Source organism: Pseudoliparis swirei, chromosome 18, assembly GCF_029220125.1.
Source record: "Pseudoliparis swirei isolate HS2019 ecotype Mariana Trench chromosome 18, NWPU_hadal_v1, whole genome shotgun sequence".
NCBI lineage: Eukaryota > Metazoa > Chordata > Actinopteri > Perciformes > Liparidae > Pseudoliparis > Pseudoliparis swirei.
Genome location: NC_079405.1, coordinates 12,022,744 through 12,041,877, shown reverse-complemented (window position 1 = coordinate 12,041,877; position 19,134 = coordinate 12,022,744). Strand labels below are relative to the sequence as shown.

At 42.9% G+C, this 19,134-nt stretch overlaps 1 protein-coding gene across 4 annotated transcripts; it reads right to left on the bottom strand.

The window, feature by feature from the left end:
- Nucleotides 1-1,340: 1,340 nt before the first annotated feature.
- LOC130208551 (RNA-binding protein 6) lies at nt 1,341-17,612 on the bottom strand. 4 transcript variants are annotated; one of them, XM_056437743.1, is made up of 23 exons: nt 17,526-17,612; nt 16,656-16,724; nt 14,791-16,357; nt 14,601-14,690; nt 14,422-14,491; nt 13,467-13,540; nt 7,404-7,478; nt 5,885-6,173; nt 5,608-5,765; nt 5,395-5,495; nt 5,237-5,306; nt 5,079-5,145; nt 4,939-4,997; nt 4,737-4,848; nt 4,305-4,402; nt 3,501-3,842; nt 3,270-3,413; nt 3,076-3,141; nt 2,511-2,738; nt 2,351-2,425; nt 2,120-2,271; nt 1,975-2,026; nt 1,341-1,892 (listed from the first exon to the last, which is right to left on the bottom strand). In XM_056437743.1, exons 2-23 carry the CDS (start codon nt 16,706-16,708, stop codon nt 1,797-1,799), a joined length of 4,038 nt encoding a protein of 1,345 aa, XP_056293718.1. In that variant the 5' UTR covers nt 16,709-16,724; nt 17,526-17,612; the 3' UTR covers nt 1,341-1,796. The 4 variants fall into 4 exon arrangements, with proteins under 4 accessions (XP_056293718.1, XP_056293719.1, XP_056293720.1 ...); XM_056437744.1 differs by having other exon boundaries at nt 1,341-1,889; XM_056437745.1 differs by having other exon boundaries at nt 2,120-2,259.
- Between the last annotated feature and the right edge of the window lie 1,522 nt (nt 17,613-19,134).

Sequence of the window (19,134 nt, the reverse complement as noted above, 5' to 3'; positions counted from 1 at the left end):
ATTTATGGCACTACATAGGATCTCATCATTAAATTATTGCAGAATCTGGACAATTAGGGTTTTTGTGTGTCAACAGAAGACACATTAATGTGACGTATGTATTCAGTATGACTTATTTCTCTCATTTTAAACAGCACCATTGGCTGATCTGATATAACTGTAGTCTGAAACATGTAACCGTGTGATATTGTAAAGTTAATAATAGGGTTAAGTTGATGACTATATTTAAAGTATTGGTATAATAGGAGTCATATGACAGATGCATAAAAACAGATGTATTTGTAGAGCGCAGAAACGTCAACCTTGACGAACAGAACAAGTTTAAACTCAATACAACGTATTGTTTCCCTGCCTGAGGGAAGGGTGTGATGCTGAGTTTTATAACTTGTTGGCAAATAAAAAGTTTGATTTATATACAAGTTGAATAAAGAGACAGTCTCTTTGAATCATGACGAGGTTTTGCCTTTAATCCTACCGTCCAGTTGTGCTTGACATGTTTCCTTTCCAGACAGAGTCCAGCTAAAAGTAATGCCCATTTCATAGAACTATTACTGAATTACATTTTACAACTGAAAAAAAGAATGCAATGCTATGTTGACGTGTCAGGCCTTCACTGCAGATCTGAACCTGCAGATAATCAGTGGTTTAGTTTATTTGACTTTCCTCAGTTTGGTTGCCAAGGCACAGAACCAGGTCGACACAACATTGAGGCTTTGTTCTCATGTTCCCTGTTTCCTCAGACAGAGACTCCATGCGCCCTTAGTCACTTTGGAAAAATTATGCTCACCTTTTTGCCATTTTATCCACTGTTCTATAAATACCAGGCAATGGGGAGATTGCAAAAACACTTTAAGTGTTTGCTCCCTGTTAGTGCTCTCAAGGGCACTAGTATGTTAGCGCACTAAAGTCACACAACCCTTTACACTCATTGACCCACGACCACGGAGCGGGTGAGGGCGGGTCCCTTCACATCTGTAAAAGGTCAGCAGAAAGGCTTCATGTTCCAAAACTGGAGAACATTGAAGCTGCATCTAAGAACAGAACGTGTATCTGCAAATGCCCAGACGAGTAGGCCGGACCAGGCCTGGATCTGTGGGACAAAGTCCTGACTGCATGGAATCCACATCACGTTCATTGTGTATTTTTCCTTCAACACTAAACAGAACACGGTCTCCTGCTGCCACTTAGTGGACATGAGCTGTGTACACGCGTCAGCCTCCTGCTTAAACTTCTGCAAAAAACCAAGACACCAATCGAGTACCGAGCATTGTGAAAATACTAGACACAAAGGCGCAAACCCGACCTATATTGTTCTCGTTCAAGTAAAACAAACACTTAAGAAAAGTTAGTCCATCATTAATTTTTTTTACTTAAAAATGTGTACATACAACATTGCAATACCGACCAATGAAAAAGTAAAACGCATTTATTTTTAAAACAAAATGTTAATGTGGGCAGTACAATACAAAAAAAGAAAATAAAAAGATTCTAGATGCACATAAAACATGGGCAGAAACTCAAATCAACACTGTAAATAAACACCTTCTACACATCATCCAATGTTGAGGATGTGAAATCATTTGACTTTTATTTTTACTCCACTATAACCTTGTCGTGTGAATTTTATACACCATATTTGTTCAATTAATTTCATTGTATAAAACGGGTTCTATATGGTGTAACGACGTCCAAGGAACAGGAAAGACAGTCAAATGGATTTCTCATGTTAAAGGTGGGCAAGCGGGACGTATTAACAAGTATGACATATTATCAAAGTGAGGAGGGGCCAGACGAGATCACTCGAGTTCCTTGAACCGCGCGAACATGGCCTTGCGTACTGCTTGTTTGTAGGTCGTGTGGTCCCAAACGACGGACTCTTTCTTTTTCTTCTGCTAGAGAAAAAAGTGCAATGAAAGGTTTAAGAAACCAACAAGAAACCCGACATGCGATGGACGTAAAAGGTTTCACACGTACCGGGACAGGTTCCGCTCCTAAACCAGGTCGGTCGCTGCCTTTATTCATTTCTCTGAAGCGAAGGGAACAAACCGTTGAACAAACCGTTATACAATCTCTTCAATGCTTCGTTATCCATTTGACAGTCGGTTACAACCACACCCACCTGGAGCTTCCAGCCCAGCTGTTGTGATGCTGCGGCTGTTGTTGTTTTCTTCTTTTCGGTTCTGGTGACCTGGAAGGTTCTCTGGAAGGTTCTCTGGAAGGTTCTCTGGAAGGTTCTCTGGAAGGTTCTCTGGAATTCAACTGTGAACAACACTTTCCACCTTGAGTAATCAAACCGACAACCTTAAACTCTCCGTGGCACATTTTCTCCACCACATGTATTTTCACTTACTTCTTTTTCCTGGTTCTCCAGTGCCTCGAGCTCCTTCTTTGACCTCTTGATCTTCAGGTGAATCTCCATATTTTGCTGTTGAGAGAAAACATCAGAGTATGAGAGGCTATATTTATGGAGTCAGTCAACTATTGTTCATACGGAGGTTAATAGTTCCTACTTTGTGCAGGTCGGAGAGCTGCTGATGACGGATCAGAGCGTCCTTGTTGGGGAACTGTCTCCGACATAGCAGGCAGGCCATCTTCTTCCAGTCGGTCAGCTTGGTGTCCGAGTCCTCAGCCTGGCCTCCCTGACTGCTCTTAGCTGCATCCTCCTTATCTTCTTCCACCTCTTCATCACTTCCAGCTGCATAGTCAGATGCCAACAGACCCAGGGAGCCCATTGGACGCTGGGGAAGCAAACCACACAAATGATCCCAAAACATAAATAAATCATATTATTCATAATAAAGATATACTGGCCACGTTTACATTTGTACACCACGAGTAATGCAAAAGGGTGAACCTGAGGCTTCTTTTTTTAAACACTTTGTTTTTGTCTTTTCACCACAGATATACAGAAGTAAAAAACAAACAGCTCGAGAAATAATAATAAATAAATAAAAAAGAGGTCTGGTTTGCTCTGTGTTCTTATCTCGTGTCATCGTTGACGTGTAAACATCGTCCATTTCTCCCACTACTCACGACATTGCTCCTCTTGAGCTCTTATTTTGTGACGGTTCTTACCTTTGACTTTTCATCTTTCTTAAGAGGAGCAAGGGGCTTCTTAAAAAGATCATCTGGACCGGATATCTAAAGATATCCCAAACGAGAACCGGGACAAAAACAGTCAAAGATATAATAAATAAATACTTCAGTCTGCATTCATTGTGGAAAATAATGCACAGAATGAATGTGATTGTTGAAGACGAGTCTCTAACCTTCCTCTCAAAGATAGCAAAACCGGCGTCAGCCGTCTTGGATTGCCTCCTGTCGTCGTCCATTCCCATCCTCAGGAACGGTGACCGAACACTATCCTTCTGACGATTTTGTATCTTTGCCCAGCGCTCCATGTCTTTCATGATCTGCAAAAAGAAACCAGTGTCTAAACGTTCCCGTCTACACAGCTGCATTGGACATCGTGTGCACTGGTATTGTGACCACGGTCATACCTTCACAGCAGCGAGACTTCTCGGCTTGTCGATGTCCTTTTTGGAGTCGTCGTCGTCTTTCTTTTCGGGAGTTGCCGATGAGGAAGTTGGGACCGGCTCCGCATCAGAGCCCGCCTCAGGAGTGAGAACTAGTGCTGGAGCTTCTTCTTCAGGGTTTGGAGGGTCCAATGCTTTCTTCATTTCCAGAGGAGCGTCCGCTGCTGGGTTGGACAGGATGGCCTGATCTTCAGCAGTCATGACCATAGGCTGGGCCGCTGTCGGGTTTCCTCCTGGAACTGGGATGTAAGTCTTTGACGTCGCATCCCAGTACATGTACTCTTGGTTTTGAGCATTGTAAAAATACTATTCACAAACAAATGAGAAAAAAAAGGGAAAATTAGAACTTAACTTAAATTATTGTGGCTAAAGGTTGGTTAATTACTGCATGATAAGCTTAAAACTTCAGTCTGTGTCCTTAATTTTAGACATCATAGTGGCTACTTGCTAGGTTTAGGTTTGTAAGTGTACATTTCACTCACTCCTCCAGATAGTGAGCCATTTGTAAATTGTCAGACAAGTGACAGAACTGGAATAGAAGTGTGAGGTACTGGCTGAATGTCAATCTGTGAACTAAAATAAGATGAATATAGTTGCATAGATGCAGTAACTTCTGGTTAAGTGTGCATTATTTAATATTAACTGGTTTGTTGAATCTGCAGCACATGTTGCTTTTGGATATACAATATTATAAAACACGGTTTCTCCCTTGCTTTTCTTTTCCCCGCTCATTGGCCGTAGAAAGCACCGGATCACCGTTAGTCTCACCCTAGAGCTGGGGTCGTAGTAAAGTGTCGTCTCAGGATCGTAGAAGAAGCCCGACGTGGAATCATACAAATAGTTGGTCATGTCTGGAATCTCAGAGCCTGGAAGAATTGGGAGAAATAGATACAACATTTACATCAAATCTATTCATTTGGCAGAGGCCTTTGTCCAAAGAAAAATACAAATGAAATCCAACAAGAGAGGAACAAGGACAAAAGAAAAGTGCCTCAACATTAAGTTCCACTTCTCATCCATGTTGGACCTTTTGTCTGGAGTTCTTACTCCGCTCCAATGTCAGATTTAAGTTAAGGTCCGTCACCATTTACTTGTGGTTTAAATCACAGCTACAGAAGTTGTTTACTATAATGGTGTTACTAAATAGACATAAAATGATCAATATTTTTTATGGATTCAAACACTTGATTTGATTCTTACCATAGATGTAGGGCTGTGATCCATCTGCAGGGACAGCTGATTCTGTGGGCACATGGGGTCCACCAGCCTGGAAAGACGGATCCGCAGCTGGAGTCTCCCCAAAGCCAACTCCCTACGAGGCGTTCAGGAGACGTAGAGTTTAATGCACAGCGTTGAGACAAGCCATCTCCCAAGATATGGGGCTTTTCACTGTGTAACCTACCTGTCCAATGCTGGGCTCTGATGACAGAGCAGGGTTAGTGCTGCCAGACATCAAGTCACCTGGTGGCGAACATATTTAGATTTAGTAATAATAAACAGTGTCTAGGGACCAAGATACCAGAATCTGTGCCCAAGTCCCACCTTGCATTCCAGCGGAGGTACCTGTGGGTGGCTGCAGAGGTAGCAAGTTCAGTGGAGGTTGTGGGTGCTGATGTGCCAAGAAAAAAGGAAAAAAATAACTCAGGTCACCCTCTTCTTTTTTTACTTTGTAAAACAACACAATTAAGACGAGAACTTACCCCCATCAAGCTGATCTCAGGTGGAAACCCAAGGATGGAACAGTTTGTTTTATCAAAGTCTCTTCTGAAACTGAAACAGACAATCAGGAACACATGAGATGGGGTTTCTCGACTGGACAAAGCTGATAATAAAACCCCTTACAAAATGGTTGACTTACTTTTGGTTCTTCAAAGGTTTTGCCACCTCCGCATAAACTCTGACTCCATCAACGTAAAGGGGTCTGGGTTTAGTGAGGAGCTCAACCAGACGGGTCACTTGCTACAAAAGAAGACACAATTTTAAATGCTGGGAACTGGGACAACACCGGCTACCACAAACTGATAGAAGATGAAATAATCAACAACAAACTGTGCATTCAGATTCGAGTTACCTCGTGGGAGTCCATGTCCACAAAGCAGAAACACTTGGCTCCGGGAGGCTTGGCCTTCACCAGGCGAACATTTCTTTCATCCAGATACGCAAAGGGATCCAAGGCTTTCAGGATCATCTCGACTGTGGTGGTGGGCTTCACATTTTTTATTATCATGGCTGTGCAGTGACACAAAGGAGAAGTGTTGTTGACACGACTTGGTTATGAATCACAATAGCGCATATCAAATATGTTAATGAGCGGCTCACGCTTTAGAGAAGAGCTTCAATCAACATACTTTTGCTGTCTTTGAAGACGGCGTCAGATTGGTGTGGACCGGGAGGAAGGTTGCGGTTGCCCCAAGACTCTGCCTGTTGATCCGTCTCCTGCTGTTGGAGCTGTAGGTCCACCTGCTGCTGCCAGGCCTCAGGAGTCAGGTCGGAGCTACGCTGCCACAGGCCGTGGGCCAATGGCTCTGCGGGGCCTTTTAATTTGGACCCATCCAGGTTGGTCTTCAACTTTTCTAAAGGCTCATCTGGTCTGGGCAACTTGGGCTCCTGGAGTTGAGGTACTTTAGGATCTGATTCCTAATTCACAGACACAGGTAGGTAGGGAGACTTTCAATTGAACGGTCGTACGGTGAAGTGATTCGGTACATTGTGAACTGCTCTTTGCCGTTATACAAGCAGCAATGACTCCATCCAGGATACAATCAAAGGTTTCTGCTGTCAAATCTCTGCAGGAAGTGTTCAGTCTGGTCTAATGGCTACATTGTAATGAAATAATACTGGAGGAAATACATCAAATTGACTGAGAGATGGTAAAATAATGCTAATTGTGTTTTTAAAAGTGCCTTGTTTTTTATATATTACATTACATTACATGTCATTTAGCAGACACTTTTATCCAAAGCGACTTACAATAAGTGCCTTTCAACCTAGAGTACAAACCAAGAACTACAAGAACACAGGAAGCAACACTTCCTCAACTCAGTCGAACCACAAAAACACCACAATAAGTGCCATCCCAGTGCCACTGAAATGCAAATCTGTGTTTTAATCCAGATAGTCGGAAAAGATGTGTTTTCAGTCTCAGGCGGAAGATGTAGAGACTTTCTGCTGTCCTGATGTCAGTGGGGAGCTCGTTCCACCACTGAGGAGCCAGGACAGCAAACAGTCTGGATGTAGAGTGATTAGCTCGAGGTGCAGGAGTCACAAGTCGGTTGGCTGTTGCCGAGCGGAGTGAACGTGCCGGAGTGTACGGTGTGACCATATCCCGGATCCCGGATGTAGACGGGGCCCGATCCGTTCAGAGCACGGTACGCCAGGACCAGTGTTTTGAAGCGGATGCGAGCAGCCACCGGTAACCAGTGAAGAGAGCGGAGGAGCGGAGTGGTGTGGGTGAATTTCGGGAGACTGAAGACCAGTCGAGCTGCTGCATTCTGGATGAGCTGCAGAGGTCGGATGGCCTTAGCGGGTAGACCAGCCAGGAGGGAGTTGCAGTAGTCGAGGCGTGAAATGACCAGAGCCTGGACCAGAACCTGTGCCGCCTTCTGAGTAAGAAGAGGCCGTATTCTCCTGATGTTGTGCAGCATGTACCTACAGGAACGCGTCGTCGCAGTGATGTTGGCCGTCAGGGAGAGTTGACTGTCTAGTGTCACCCCGACATATATTAAAATATTATTTATATTGTTTGCTTGAATGATTTGCACATTTCTTTTGTTGATGTAGTCTTAATATCTTTACCATTAATTAAACTTTTATTGTTTTAGAATTTCTAATAAAAGGGAGAAATAATAATTCTCAGACTGCACTCACATGAACACTTCTTTCACACTCCTCTGGCTGTATGTACTTCATGGATGTTGTTCTAGTGCCAACCTTTAGGGATCCCTGAAAGAAGAACAGAAATGATCAATCAGCATTGTACGACATCTGTGACTTATATTTAAATAAAACCAATGACACCCAACATGCACTGTGGCAGGTTAAGCCCTCCTCTTCACTGCTGAGGATGAAATGGGCGAACACCTAAGCGAAGCCCAGATTGAGGATCCTGCTTCACAAGCAGTTTGTCTGACACTATGCTGAATAATTTAAAACGGAACTACAAATTAGGGCTGCGGCTAAAATATTTTCTGTATCGAGTATAGTCTGCAGAATAATCGATCAGTAAAACAAGTGATGATTTGGTCCAGAAAATGTCAGCAAAAAAAGGTCAGACTGCCCATGTCAGACAATATCTTAAGTCCCAGAGTAACATCTTTGAATTGTTGGTTTTATCCGACCAAAACCCAAAGAAATGCATTTTACTACACCAAAATGCGAACAAAAGCAGCAAATCCGCAAAACTTAAATGCAGGAACCAGGGAGTGTTTGACTAAAGCAAACAAACGATTCACTAAATAGGTTCCGATGGTTGACCACAGCACAATCCAAAAGAAAACAACTAAACTGGTATTGAAAAATAAGACTCAATACGTGGTGTACTAACTACTAGACTAAGGCATCATTAATAACCTACATCCAAGACTACACTGCATTACTATGACAAATTAGCAGCTTCAAAGGCTTCATGAAAATCTGTAGCACTGCGCTAAACATCCATAATTCTAAAGTGGGTTGTGCATCAAAAAGATCCATTTAAATCCAGTGGTTAAACGCAGAGAACAAATCATTTGCGCCAAAAGTTGAGCCATAAATTTAGTCGCACCCTAGAGCACACATCAAAAATACTTTCCCATTCATGTCAGCTTCTAAGTGGCAAAATATTTCTTTTAATATGAAGATTAATGACCTTGCAACTACCTGCATCATCTACTTTTTATCCTGGGTTATCAAGAACATTTGCCAAAAGCAACAAAATGCACCAATAGCAAAGCCAAACAATAAACTGCAACCTATTTCAGCAACAAGCCACCCGATCCCAACTACCGAGCTCATGGGCTGCTACTCCATAGTTTCACACACAATCAACGCACATCCATTCTGGCCAGTGTTGAAGACATTGGGAATTCATTTCACATCCGACACCATGAACAAACTGCACAGAACAGTTGAAAGAAAGAAGAAATCTTGATGCCCGAGGTCCACGATGAGTCCAAGAGAATACCATCCAGAGGGCATGCAGTGTTAAGGGAAGTCAACGATGAATAGAAATGCCTTGAACTGCTGGAAGAACTTTGCCGAAAGGACTGCAGCAGATACCCGAAGACAAGAGTCTGCAGGCACACGGGCGGCTTTGTGAGGCTGCATTGCTCATTGTGAAGAAAAGCAAACTGTTGAATAAATTAACCAAAGTATTGATGGTCCCAATGAAAAGGGAGGGGATCAATAACATGCACAAAGACCACAAATCTCTCCACCTAAATGATTACCCCTCGAACCGTTGTTGAGAGATTTCACCTCAAATTCATTCTCGTCATCCCATTCTCGTTTGGCTCTCTCCGAAGGCGGTCACATTTTTCTCTCCCTCTCCTCCCCATGACCTTCCCTGCTTGGCTCCTATCGTCATGTCTTGTCTTGTACTTGAGACTCTCCGGATTGCTCTTCGAACTAAAAACCATGGACCTGATCAACTGGTCTCTCAACGCAATTGACACCATCTTCTCGACGAGAAGCTCGGGTTCGGGGGAACCTGCCTGTCCTGCCGGGACGTTTGCAGCTGGTTACACGATGGACGAGTGGGAGAAGTGGCGTGTCGTGTGCCTAGTGGCCCTTTCCGTGGAGGACGTAGAAGACATCTACCTATTCGGAACTATGATTACAGGATTTCTGCTGTTTGGATTTGGTGCTGCCCTGGCTTATCGGAAAATTAAGGAAACGGTGACAGCTGTTAAACGCCCCCGAAGGCTGCCCGAATGCGCTGGGTAGAGTTGTTGGCACTCAGACTGTGGCATTAAACCGCCAGAATGATAACATCGTGGAGAAGCTGACAGCTCTGCAAATGAAATTGGATGGATTTGAAAACCTATTGGAAAATGGAGGGATAGTAATTGCGCAAATTGAATGCAGCTACTGGAAGACCAAACAATCCCAATCTTATCTGCTTTCGGCTCCCTCAACCAGAACGGGCCTTGGCCAAGGCCGTTACTGGAACAACAACTCCCCTGAAGATCGCTGAAGTGAGAATCTCTCTCATTCCCTTCCCCCTATCCACAGACACCTGTGCTTGTTTTCTCCCCAGGACCTTTCGAGGCCATCTCCATGGCAACGACCATCTTGCGCACTGAGAACTCTTGTCTGTTGTGGCCTGGGGGAGGACGACATACCAGGCCACTCATACACGAACTTTCAACACACTGATATGCATTCACCACCCTCACCCCCATCCCACGCCTTCGCCTGCTTCGTACCCCTAGTGTGACAGGACGGGGTCTGTGACTGGCCGTAATGGCTGCTGGACCGGCTGGCTGCTCGTCTGTGCTGGTTATCTTCTGCCCCCCAATGGCTGGGCTTAGATCACCCAGTCTTTGGCTTACCTCTACCCCCCTCCTCCTGGTTGCAAGTCATGTTTAAAATGTATGTGCTTATGTGCTCTCTCCCCTCATGTTATGCTGTAATCTTTCATCCTTTCTTGCCATTTTGTTGCCTCTGTACCTGTATAGTAGCAATGACAATAAATTGAATCCAATCCAAAAAATTCAAAGTCAGGAGATCCCCAAAGAATGTTCCTCTGGGAACCACGGATATCAAAATGTGTGCCAATCCACGAAGAAGATGTAGAGCCGATTCAATGGAGAAGTCAAGAAGGTCACCACAACCGGTAGGATTTATACTCCGGAAATTAATATCTGCACCAAAATTGCAGAGAATTCATCCAATAGCTGTTGAGACATTTTAACCAAACACCAAAAACTTCTAAATGGCGCCAAAGGAAAAGTCGGGGAACCACCAACATTAGCAGGCCTCGTTCTCTGGGGCCCACAATGATCTGTAGAGAACTTCACTGCAATGCAACTTAAGAGTTGTTATGGATGACAGCCAATAGCCCGGCTGTCATCCATAAAGCCAAACCACTGGCATATCTAAATAAAATACTAATTTAAAAAAACAATGCACTCATACATGGCTGAGAAAATTCTTCCAAAGTTGTAATCCCTACAATGGTTTACCTTCAATATTTCTTTCCAATTGAAAATAATTTTTATATATATATATATATATACACTACCGTTCAAAAGTTTGGGGATCACCCAGACAATTTCGTGTTTTCCATGAAAACTCACTTTTATTTATCAAATGAGTTGCAAAATAGTCAAGACATTGACAAGGTTAGAAATAATGATTTGTATTTGAAGTATTAATTTTTTTCTTCAAACTTTGCTTTCGTCAAAGAATGCTCCTTTTGCAGCAATTACAGCATTGCAGACCTTTGGCATTCTAGCTGTTAATTTGTTGAGGTAATCTGTTGAAATTTCACCCCACGCTTCCTGAAGCACCTGCCACAAGTTGGATTGGCTTGATGGGCACTTCTTGCGGACCATACGGTCAAGCTGCTCCCACAACAGCTCAATGGGGTTGAGATCAGGTGACTGTGCTGGCCACTCCATTACAGACAGCATACCAGCTGCCTGCTTCTTCCCTAAATAGTTCTTGCACAATGTGGAGGTGTGCTTTGGGTCATTGTCCTGTTGGAGGAGGAAATTGGCTCCAATCAAGCGCTGCCCACAGGGTATGGCATGGCGTTGCAAAATGGAGTGATAGCCTTCCTTATTTAAAATCCCTTTTACCTGGTACAAATCTCCCACTTTACCAGCACCAAAGCAGCACCAGACCATCACATTACCTCCACCATGCTTGACAGATGGTGTCAGGCACTCTTCCAGCATCTTTTCACCTGTTCTGCATCTCATAAATGTTCTTCTGTGTGATCCAAACACCTCAAACTTGGATTCATCTGTCCATAACACCTTTTTCCAATCTTCCTCTGTCCAATGCCTGTGTTCTTTTGCCCATACCAATCTTTTCTTTTTATTGGCCAGTCTCAGATATGGCTTTTTCTTTGCCACTCTGCCTAGAAGGCCAGCATCCCGGAGTCGCCTCTTCACTGTCGGCGTTGACACTGGCGTTTTCAGGGTACCATTTAAAGAAGCTGCCAGTTGAGGACCTGTGAGGCGTCTATTTCTCAAACTAGAGACTCTAATGTACTTGTCTTCTTGCTGAGTTGTGCACGGGGCCTCCCACTTCTCTTTCTGCTCTGGTTAGAGCCCGTTTGTGCTGTTCTCTGAAGGAGTAGTACACACCGCTGTAGGAAATTTTCAGTTTCTTTGCAATTTCTCGCATGGAATAGCCTTCATTTCTAAGAACAAGAATAGACTGGCGAATTTCACATGAAAGTTCTTTTTTTCTAGCCATTTTGAGAGTCTTATCGAACCCACAAATGTGATGCTCCAGATAATCAACTAGCTCAAAGGAAGGCCAGTTTTATAGCTTCTCTCATCAGCAAAACAGTTTTCAGCTGTGCTAACATAATTGCACAAGGGTTTTCTAATCATCCATTAGTCTTCTAAGGCGATTAGCAAACACAATGTACCATTAGAACACTGGAGTGATAGTTGATGGAAATGGGCCTCTATACACCTATGGAGATATTTCATTAGAAACCAGACGTTTCCACCTAGAATAGTCATTTACCACATTAACAATGTATAGAGTGTATTTCTGATTGATTTAATGTTATCTTCATTGAAAAAAACAGTGCTTTTCTTTGAAAAATAAGGACATTTCTAAGTGATCCCAAACTTTTGAACGGTAGTGTATATATAATTTTGTTCTCTTCTTCTTAAAAAGATTACTTTTGATAAAACAAATGCCAACTCTCTGGATAAGATCACAATACGTGTCCTGTACGTTAAGTTAAACTAGCTGCAGAGTTCTCATGAACGCAGCCTTCTCATTCATCTGAATGAGGTCAGTCCAGCAACGTAGCGGGAGCCATCGCAGCAACGTCCCCCAAATGACGCAGGTTTGTCCTGCAGAACCAGCACCTGGCTAAACCTCTGCCGGGCGACAAGACGACAGCCTCTGGTGAGGCTGTGGCCAATTACAGAAACATTCCTGGTCGATTACTTTGGAACACGTCGCTCTCGTTCTACCGCTGACATCGCGAGTAAAGATGGAATACTTGCCCCATCCCCAAACAACCAGCTCCTTGGATTTAATTTTACGTTGTGCGGTTTTCGTTCTGAACGAGTCACGGTAAGAATATTGTCCAAATCTGCAGTTGCTTCCTTGACCACAGAAGCTTCTTTGATGATTGTGCAAAGCAAAGAGGAAACTAATATCCTCTAAGATGTCAAGGTGCCGCAGGCGATAATTTCCTTTGAGTCTCTGAGTTTCAAAAGGCTAAATCACAACAGATGCCACTGGTGGCTTCGTACAGTATCTTCAATGTCATCGTAAAATTATACAAGCTCTTGTTCGACAATCCCACGGTCCGGAGGGACTGATTTCTCCCCCCACCCCCAAGTATCTGTATTTTCATGGTTAAATCTATTCCGAGATTAGGCAGTTTTCAGTTGACTACTAAGGCAAGCAAATAGGAGAAAAAACCTATTGTATGTCTGCGCACATACAGTTGAAACTAAGAAAAATATATCTTCTAAATATTTTAAGTGTGAACAAGTACGACCATGGCATTGTGGATGACTTCTGATCATTTAATTTATGTAAAACTAGGAACAATTGTTGAAGTTTAAAGCACCGAAAAATGTCAACAACTGACATCTTCATCTCCTTTACTAACGTAATCTCAATAAATGGTAGAAGCAACCCCTCCCTGCCCAGGTTCTCTCCCTCCCCCATCTACTAAATGCCCTCTCAACCCCTCATAATCCTGATGGGAGAGACGGCCTTCGTAGAGTGACGAGGATGGGCCACCTTGTTGGACTCCATGAAGTGGACTGCATCCTCGAGGTTTAAAAACTCCACATAGGCCGTATCGTAGCTGTAACCTGGGGACAGCATTTGAAATACAGATGGGTTTTTGTTAGTCAATGCCAGCAATGACAGTCACCCACTAAAACATGAAAGACAGCAGTTCGTGAATACATCGAGATCAGCGTGAGCGAATTATTCACCTTGACATACATACATACCTTCTCAGGAAAACACACATTTTGTTTATGCTTTGGTTTTATTCTGTCTTCTGATGACTGATGTCAAAAGATACTTTGTCTATTAAGGCGTTCTCAAAACCTTTCCTAGCAGGTATTCCAAACCAGTGGCAGTGAACGCGTGCGCGGTGTGACCACAGAGACAGAGAGTTTTACCAGTCATGTTTGTCTAAAATTTTATAAAGGCGCCTAATATTTTTCTGTGATGACCATTTTGATGCTTTATGCTAAATTAAAAGCATTTGAGACATAATAATCTTCATAAAAAGGCTTGGCATGATCTCTGACCATGATGATCCACTGTAGAAAACACTGTCGAGCAGACGTTTAGATCAGCAAGATGAACAAAGCACTAACAAGACGATCTCCATTTCAGGTTTGTGACATTGTGCTGCAGTACGTTAAGTGTCACATTCAATGAGTCACTTGTCACAGATCCGTTATAACGGACACTCTCCAAAGCTCCTAATATTGAATCCTTGGTAAAGTCCTCTAATTGACACAATGACCAGAAATCCTCCGATGTGAAAAAGTGGCATAACAGAACCCTCCCCTTCCTTCATTACCAAGCGAGTTCACACAGACCACCAACAACAAAAGCAACCAACAAAGTAAAAAGAAAGAATGCGAAGTTTCGAATGTCGTAAAAAGCGAAATGTCGTGGGACACGTTAGCGATCGACTGCCCCAAACAGCTTCACAAAGAAACCTAATTCTTACCTGGCATAACATTTTTGATTTTCATCCCCTGCATCGGCACGCCATCACGGACTGCAAAGGCGCCAAGAATCTGCAAAAGGACATGTCAGAGTTATGCTCTGGCTTTCTAAGCAAACCATTAGAGACACACTCTGGTAACCATAATGATTTAAACAGTCACTTTTCAGTTTGATTATTACCTGCTCCATTGTGGCAGTCTTTGGAATACCAATTATGGATATTGTATTGGAAACTTTGTCCTCCACTGATGCATTCCTGTAATCTTGATCCTTTCGCAGAAATGTTGGTTAAAAATCAGATTATGAAATGGCAACATTTTATGATACATTTCGATCCTAATACTAAATGGCAAAATGTAAATGAACTCACCTTAGAACCAGGCTCACTGAACTTTGACGGCGTGATTGGTTTAGACTCCTTGATGAGTTTCTCTGGGGGTGGAAGTGCCTGGTGCTTGTAATCAAAAGCCATCACGGGCCCTGTTCTGTAATCGATGTCCCTGTAGTCTTGATCTCTCGCCTGTACAGTGCTGCTGCTTTGGAAATCACCTTCAGTCCCCATCGTACCCTTGGCAGGTCCTTGATTGTGTGGAATATCCTTCAGCCCTTCGAAACACTCACTTGGCTTCTGAATAACATGCGATGGCTGAATCTTTTCTTGATGGTAAAGGAGCCGTTCGTCACAATTTGATTTATTCGGCCTATTCTTCGGGTTCCTTTCTCCAAGCCAAGGTTCGCTCTCCTTTTCTCTCCCAAGAGGGCCAGAAAGAAGACTTATTTCCTGGCGTGGTTGGTCTTGCGGAGCTTTGCTGGCAATTGATGGTAGAGTCATAGCAGGAAAGTGGTCACGGTGAGGAAAGCCAACGTCTTTCCCCGGGAATTTGACAGATGGCCTATCCCTTTCCTGAAATGGTGGTGGATCTCTAACATTCACATCTCTGCCAAAACCTACAGGGAAGCTAGGTTTTGGGGCATCTCCCGTACCTTTTCCAACTTCTTCGAGAGGAGTCTCGTCCTTTCTACGGTTCTTCCATTCCTCTGCAAGAGTCATCTCTTCCCCGCTTCGATAATCCATCAAGGGGCTGCCACTTGAATCTGGATATTCTCTCTCTCGGATTATGTTTCCTGCACCCATAAACTCGGATCTTTGAGTGCCAGTCATGTCTGTGGGCATGTTTGGTCTTGGCCTGTCCACTGACGGGACATCATTGTTTCCAAATCGTACGGGAGATCGATCCCTTTCTCTAAATTCAGCTGCTGGACGATTTCTGAAATCCATATCAGAATCAAATCCACCTCTTGGATTGAAAGGTGGGCCTCCTCTGCGGTCGATGTCCATCACTCTGTTTTCCAGTGGCGGTAAATCCATATTATACCCATCAAAGTCATCAATGCCCCCTGGGGGCCTGTCATGCATGTCCCTAAATCCATCGTTGTGCGCCATAGGAAAACCTCTTCTTCCATCAACATTGGGTTTGTTGAACGGAGGCATGTCATATTGTAATGATTCTCTGTCTCTCATGTCCATAAATCTGCTGTTTGGATCCCGGGGCGGCATGCCCCTCCCTCCTGGCATGCCCCTCCCTCCCGGCATTCCCCTCCCTCCCATATCTCCTGAGTTCCTGCCTGGTCCCGGGAAACCAGGCGAATTCATCAGTTTGTCTCTGATGGAAATTTCATAGTGCCTTCTTAGACTGAAGTCCGGCTCTTCTCCACCTCTGGAAAAATCTCTGTTTTGATCTCTGTCTCTCATATCACGTTGGTCCATATCACGCCCCCTCATGGGTGGCCCATCCATCCTTCTCATCTCCATTGGTGGCATATCTTGAGGCCGAGGGCCCATATGACCCATGGGCCCCATGTTCATCCCATCTCTACCTCTAAAATCAGGCATGGGACGATCTCTGCCACCAAACCTGTCTCCACGATGATCCCCACTGGAATATATATATCAACATATTAGACTATTGATTTGTTTGAAATGCACATAACCAAGGAAGACACCTTACATCACAAGTGGAGCCATAGAGAACTGTGAGAATATGCTAAATATGCGTACATAAACTGACACTCAAAGTCTCCTATTCATATTATAATGTTTTCAATAATAAACATGTCATATACAGTGATACCATAGTGCCCACCACATCTCTAGCAGGCTCTAAACACAAACATCCAGTTACTACAAAATGTACGTTTCTTTTTCGCTTCAAATCATAAATGATGCTTATTTACCGAAAGGGTGGTCCTCCCCGTGGTCCTTGCCCTCGCCCTGGTCCATCCCACATGCTGGCTAGTCAGTATCTTATTTGGAGGCAAAGTTAAAGGTTTGCATTATTTTCTGGGAGATGAATGCACCACTTGGGACTTAGCAGGTATATCCATCATAACACCGTTTAAGAAATCAACTTTGACTGCACAACCTAAAAGTATTGATACGAAGTGATTCGACACAAATATCGCATGTCTTTAATAATCTGAACACTTTGCAACATCCTCTGTCCGGATAAGAGGAGCGACGGAGGAGCGATTCCTCTTCCAGGACGGACAGACGTGCTAATGCGTCGTGTGTACAGAATAGAGCGACGTAAAACCACAGGAAGACACCATTATAAACAAGATTACAATGTAAACGTGACGTGAAGAAGTGATGGTGACTATGTCGGCTAATGTGTGTCACGTCCACGCTTCAGTGTCAGCGACGATACTTCAAAGATGGCTGCACACGTCAAAGCCCGGGCTCGTGCCACTGGGCACGCTAACGTTGGCCCGCTGCTCACGCCTGTCCTCTCGCAAGGCCTTCAACACACACGCCACAACATAAATACATGGAATTAATGTTGAACGTGACTGCACTTCCATAAACAAACTGATTCAGCATCGTGATGACGGGCGGCGCGTGGATCCATCAGCGAGCTTTCGACCCTCAACAGCGACAACGAACCCGGCGCCAAAGATCACTCACCAGGCGAAGCGGTCGGAGCTAACTGGGCTAAAGTAAATCTGGTTACTTTGCGTTAGCTTGTAGCCGAGAAGCATTTTTGGATCTACCACCAATTGTATGTTTCAATATTATCGAGTATATGTTGTTGCTTTAGGACCCACCTTGTTGTTGTTCGACCTCAGTATCGATATTGCACAGGATTGCTGTGCAGATCGTCGATGGCTTCAGCGAACTGACGACAAATGGAGACGAACGTATGTCTTCTTCTTCTTCTTCTTCTTCTTCTTCTTCTTCTTCTTCTTCTGTTGCTACAGCGGGGATGAATCTCATTCTTCTTCGTTGTAACCCTGACATACTACAGGAACATTGCTGCCATCCAGCGGTTGTTTAATGCAACTATCGTCACATTAAATAATGTGTTGTCATGCAAGGGGAGGCTATACAAGTAGTATATATATATATATATATTTTTTTTTTTGGCTGTAAATAAACACACAGGCATTCATCACATTACTATTTCTTAGATACACCACACACCTGTAAAAGTCTAGATCCATTTTAGGTGAACAAACAGTTCCTCTATCTAATTGGCCACTGGGTAGTTTGCTTAATTTGTACAAAAATATATTATGGACTATATCAGTCCCTAAAAGCTTTGATATGGCTTTTAAGTCTCAAGTGGTAAGACATATGTTAAATGCATTATTCATGCGTGTTAATTGAAATTAATAACACAAAATCTTGGTTTTACTGTTAAGAAATAATGTCACAGTTTCAGCAATACAAGTATTGCTAATTTTATTCATTCACAAGCGTTGTAGCAACCAGTTAGCTCAGCTAAATGTTGCTAAATATACACGTAAATAAAAAAAATACACATGTTTACAATGCAAAAATACATAGTGGTAAAGTATATGGACTCAGCCATGAATTCTGAAATTTTCGTATAACAAGCATGTAACAACACAACAACATGACATCACTCCAAGTACAACGCTCTAAATTTAGTTTTGATTGTAGTGTCAAAGAGGATGGAAAACACAAGTATCAATACAGCAGTGTACAACTAAACAGAAGGGCAGCTAAAACATTTACAAGAAATCAGTAAGTAATTATATTCAAGTTGTTCCTTTTGAAACATTTCAGCACAGTACACATTGCAACAAATATTAAGGCACTTTAACTTAAAAATATGCTTTCTTGCTGCCTTAAAATTGTAAGTTGACTGAAGTTGTACTGCACCGAAGATAAACCAGCAGACGTCGAGTCTCTTTGTTAAATGGAATCCACTAATTGTTGACTGTATGTGATTGTTACATAATAACTTGTAATACTTTAGAGACAGTCATCAGTGTATCATAGGGATTTCAATTTGTTTTTCAATTAAATATATAACTGTACATGTTTCTAATTAGAGACATGGTTTCTGTTAACTCAAAAACGAATTTGAATGTAAAGTTTTTAAATAAATTACCACATTTTAAAACGTTGATATGGTCAATTAATTCAATAGCTCAACTCATAATTTTAAGTCATAAAAAAATCAACTCAGATTTTCATTTCTTAAGCTGAAAAGTAGCAACTTTTTTAAACCAACAAATACACCTACAGTATATACAAGGATTTCACAAAATAACACAGAGTATTTTTTCTTACAGACTCCAGGGAAAAGGAAACAACAGAAGAGCTACTTTGCCACTAGCGTTAAAGAGAATCGTACACAACATAACAAGGGAGATTGGAGAACACTATTCAATAGAACAATTACTA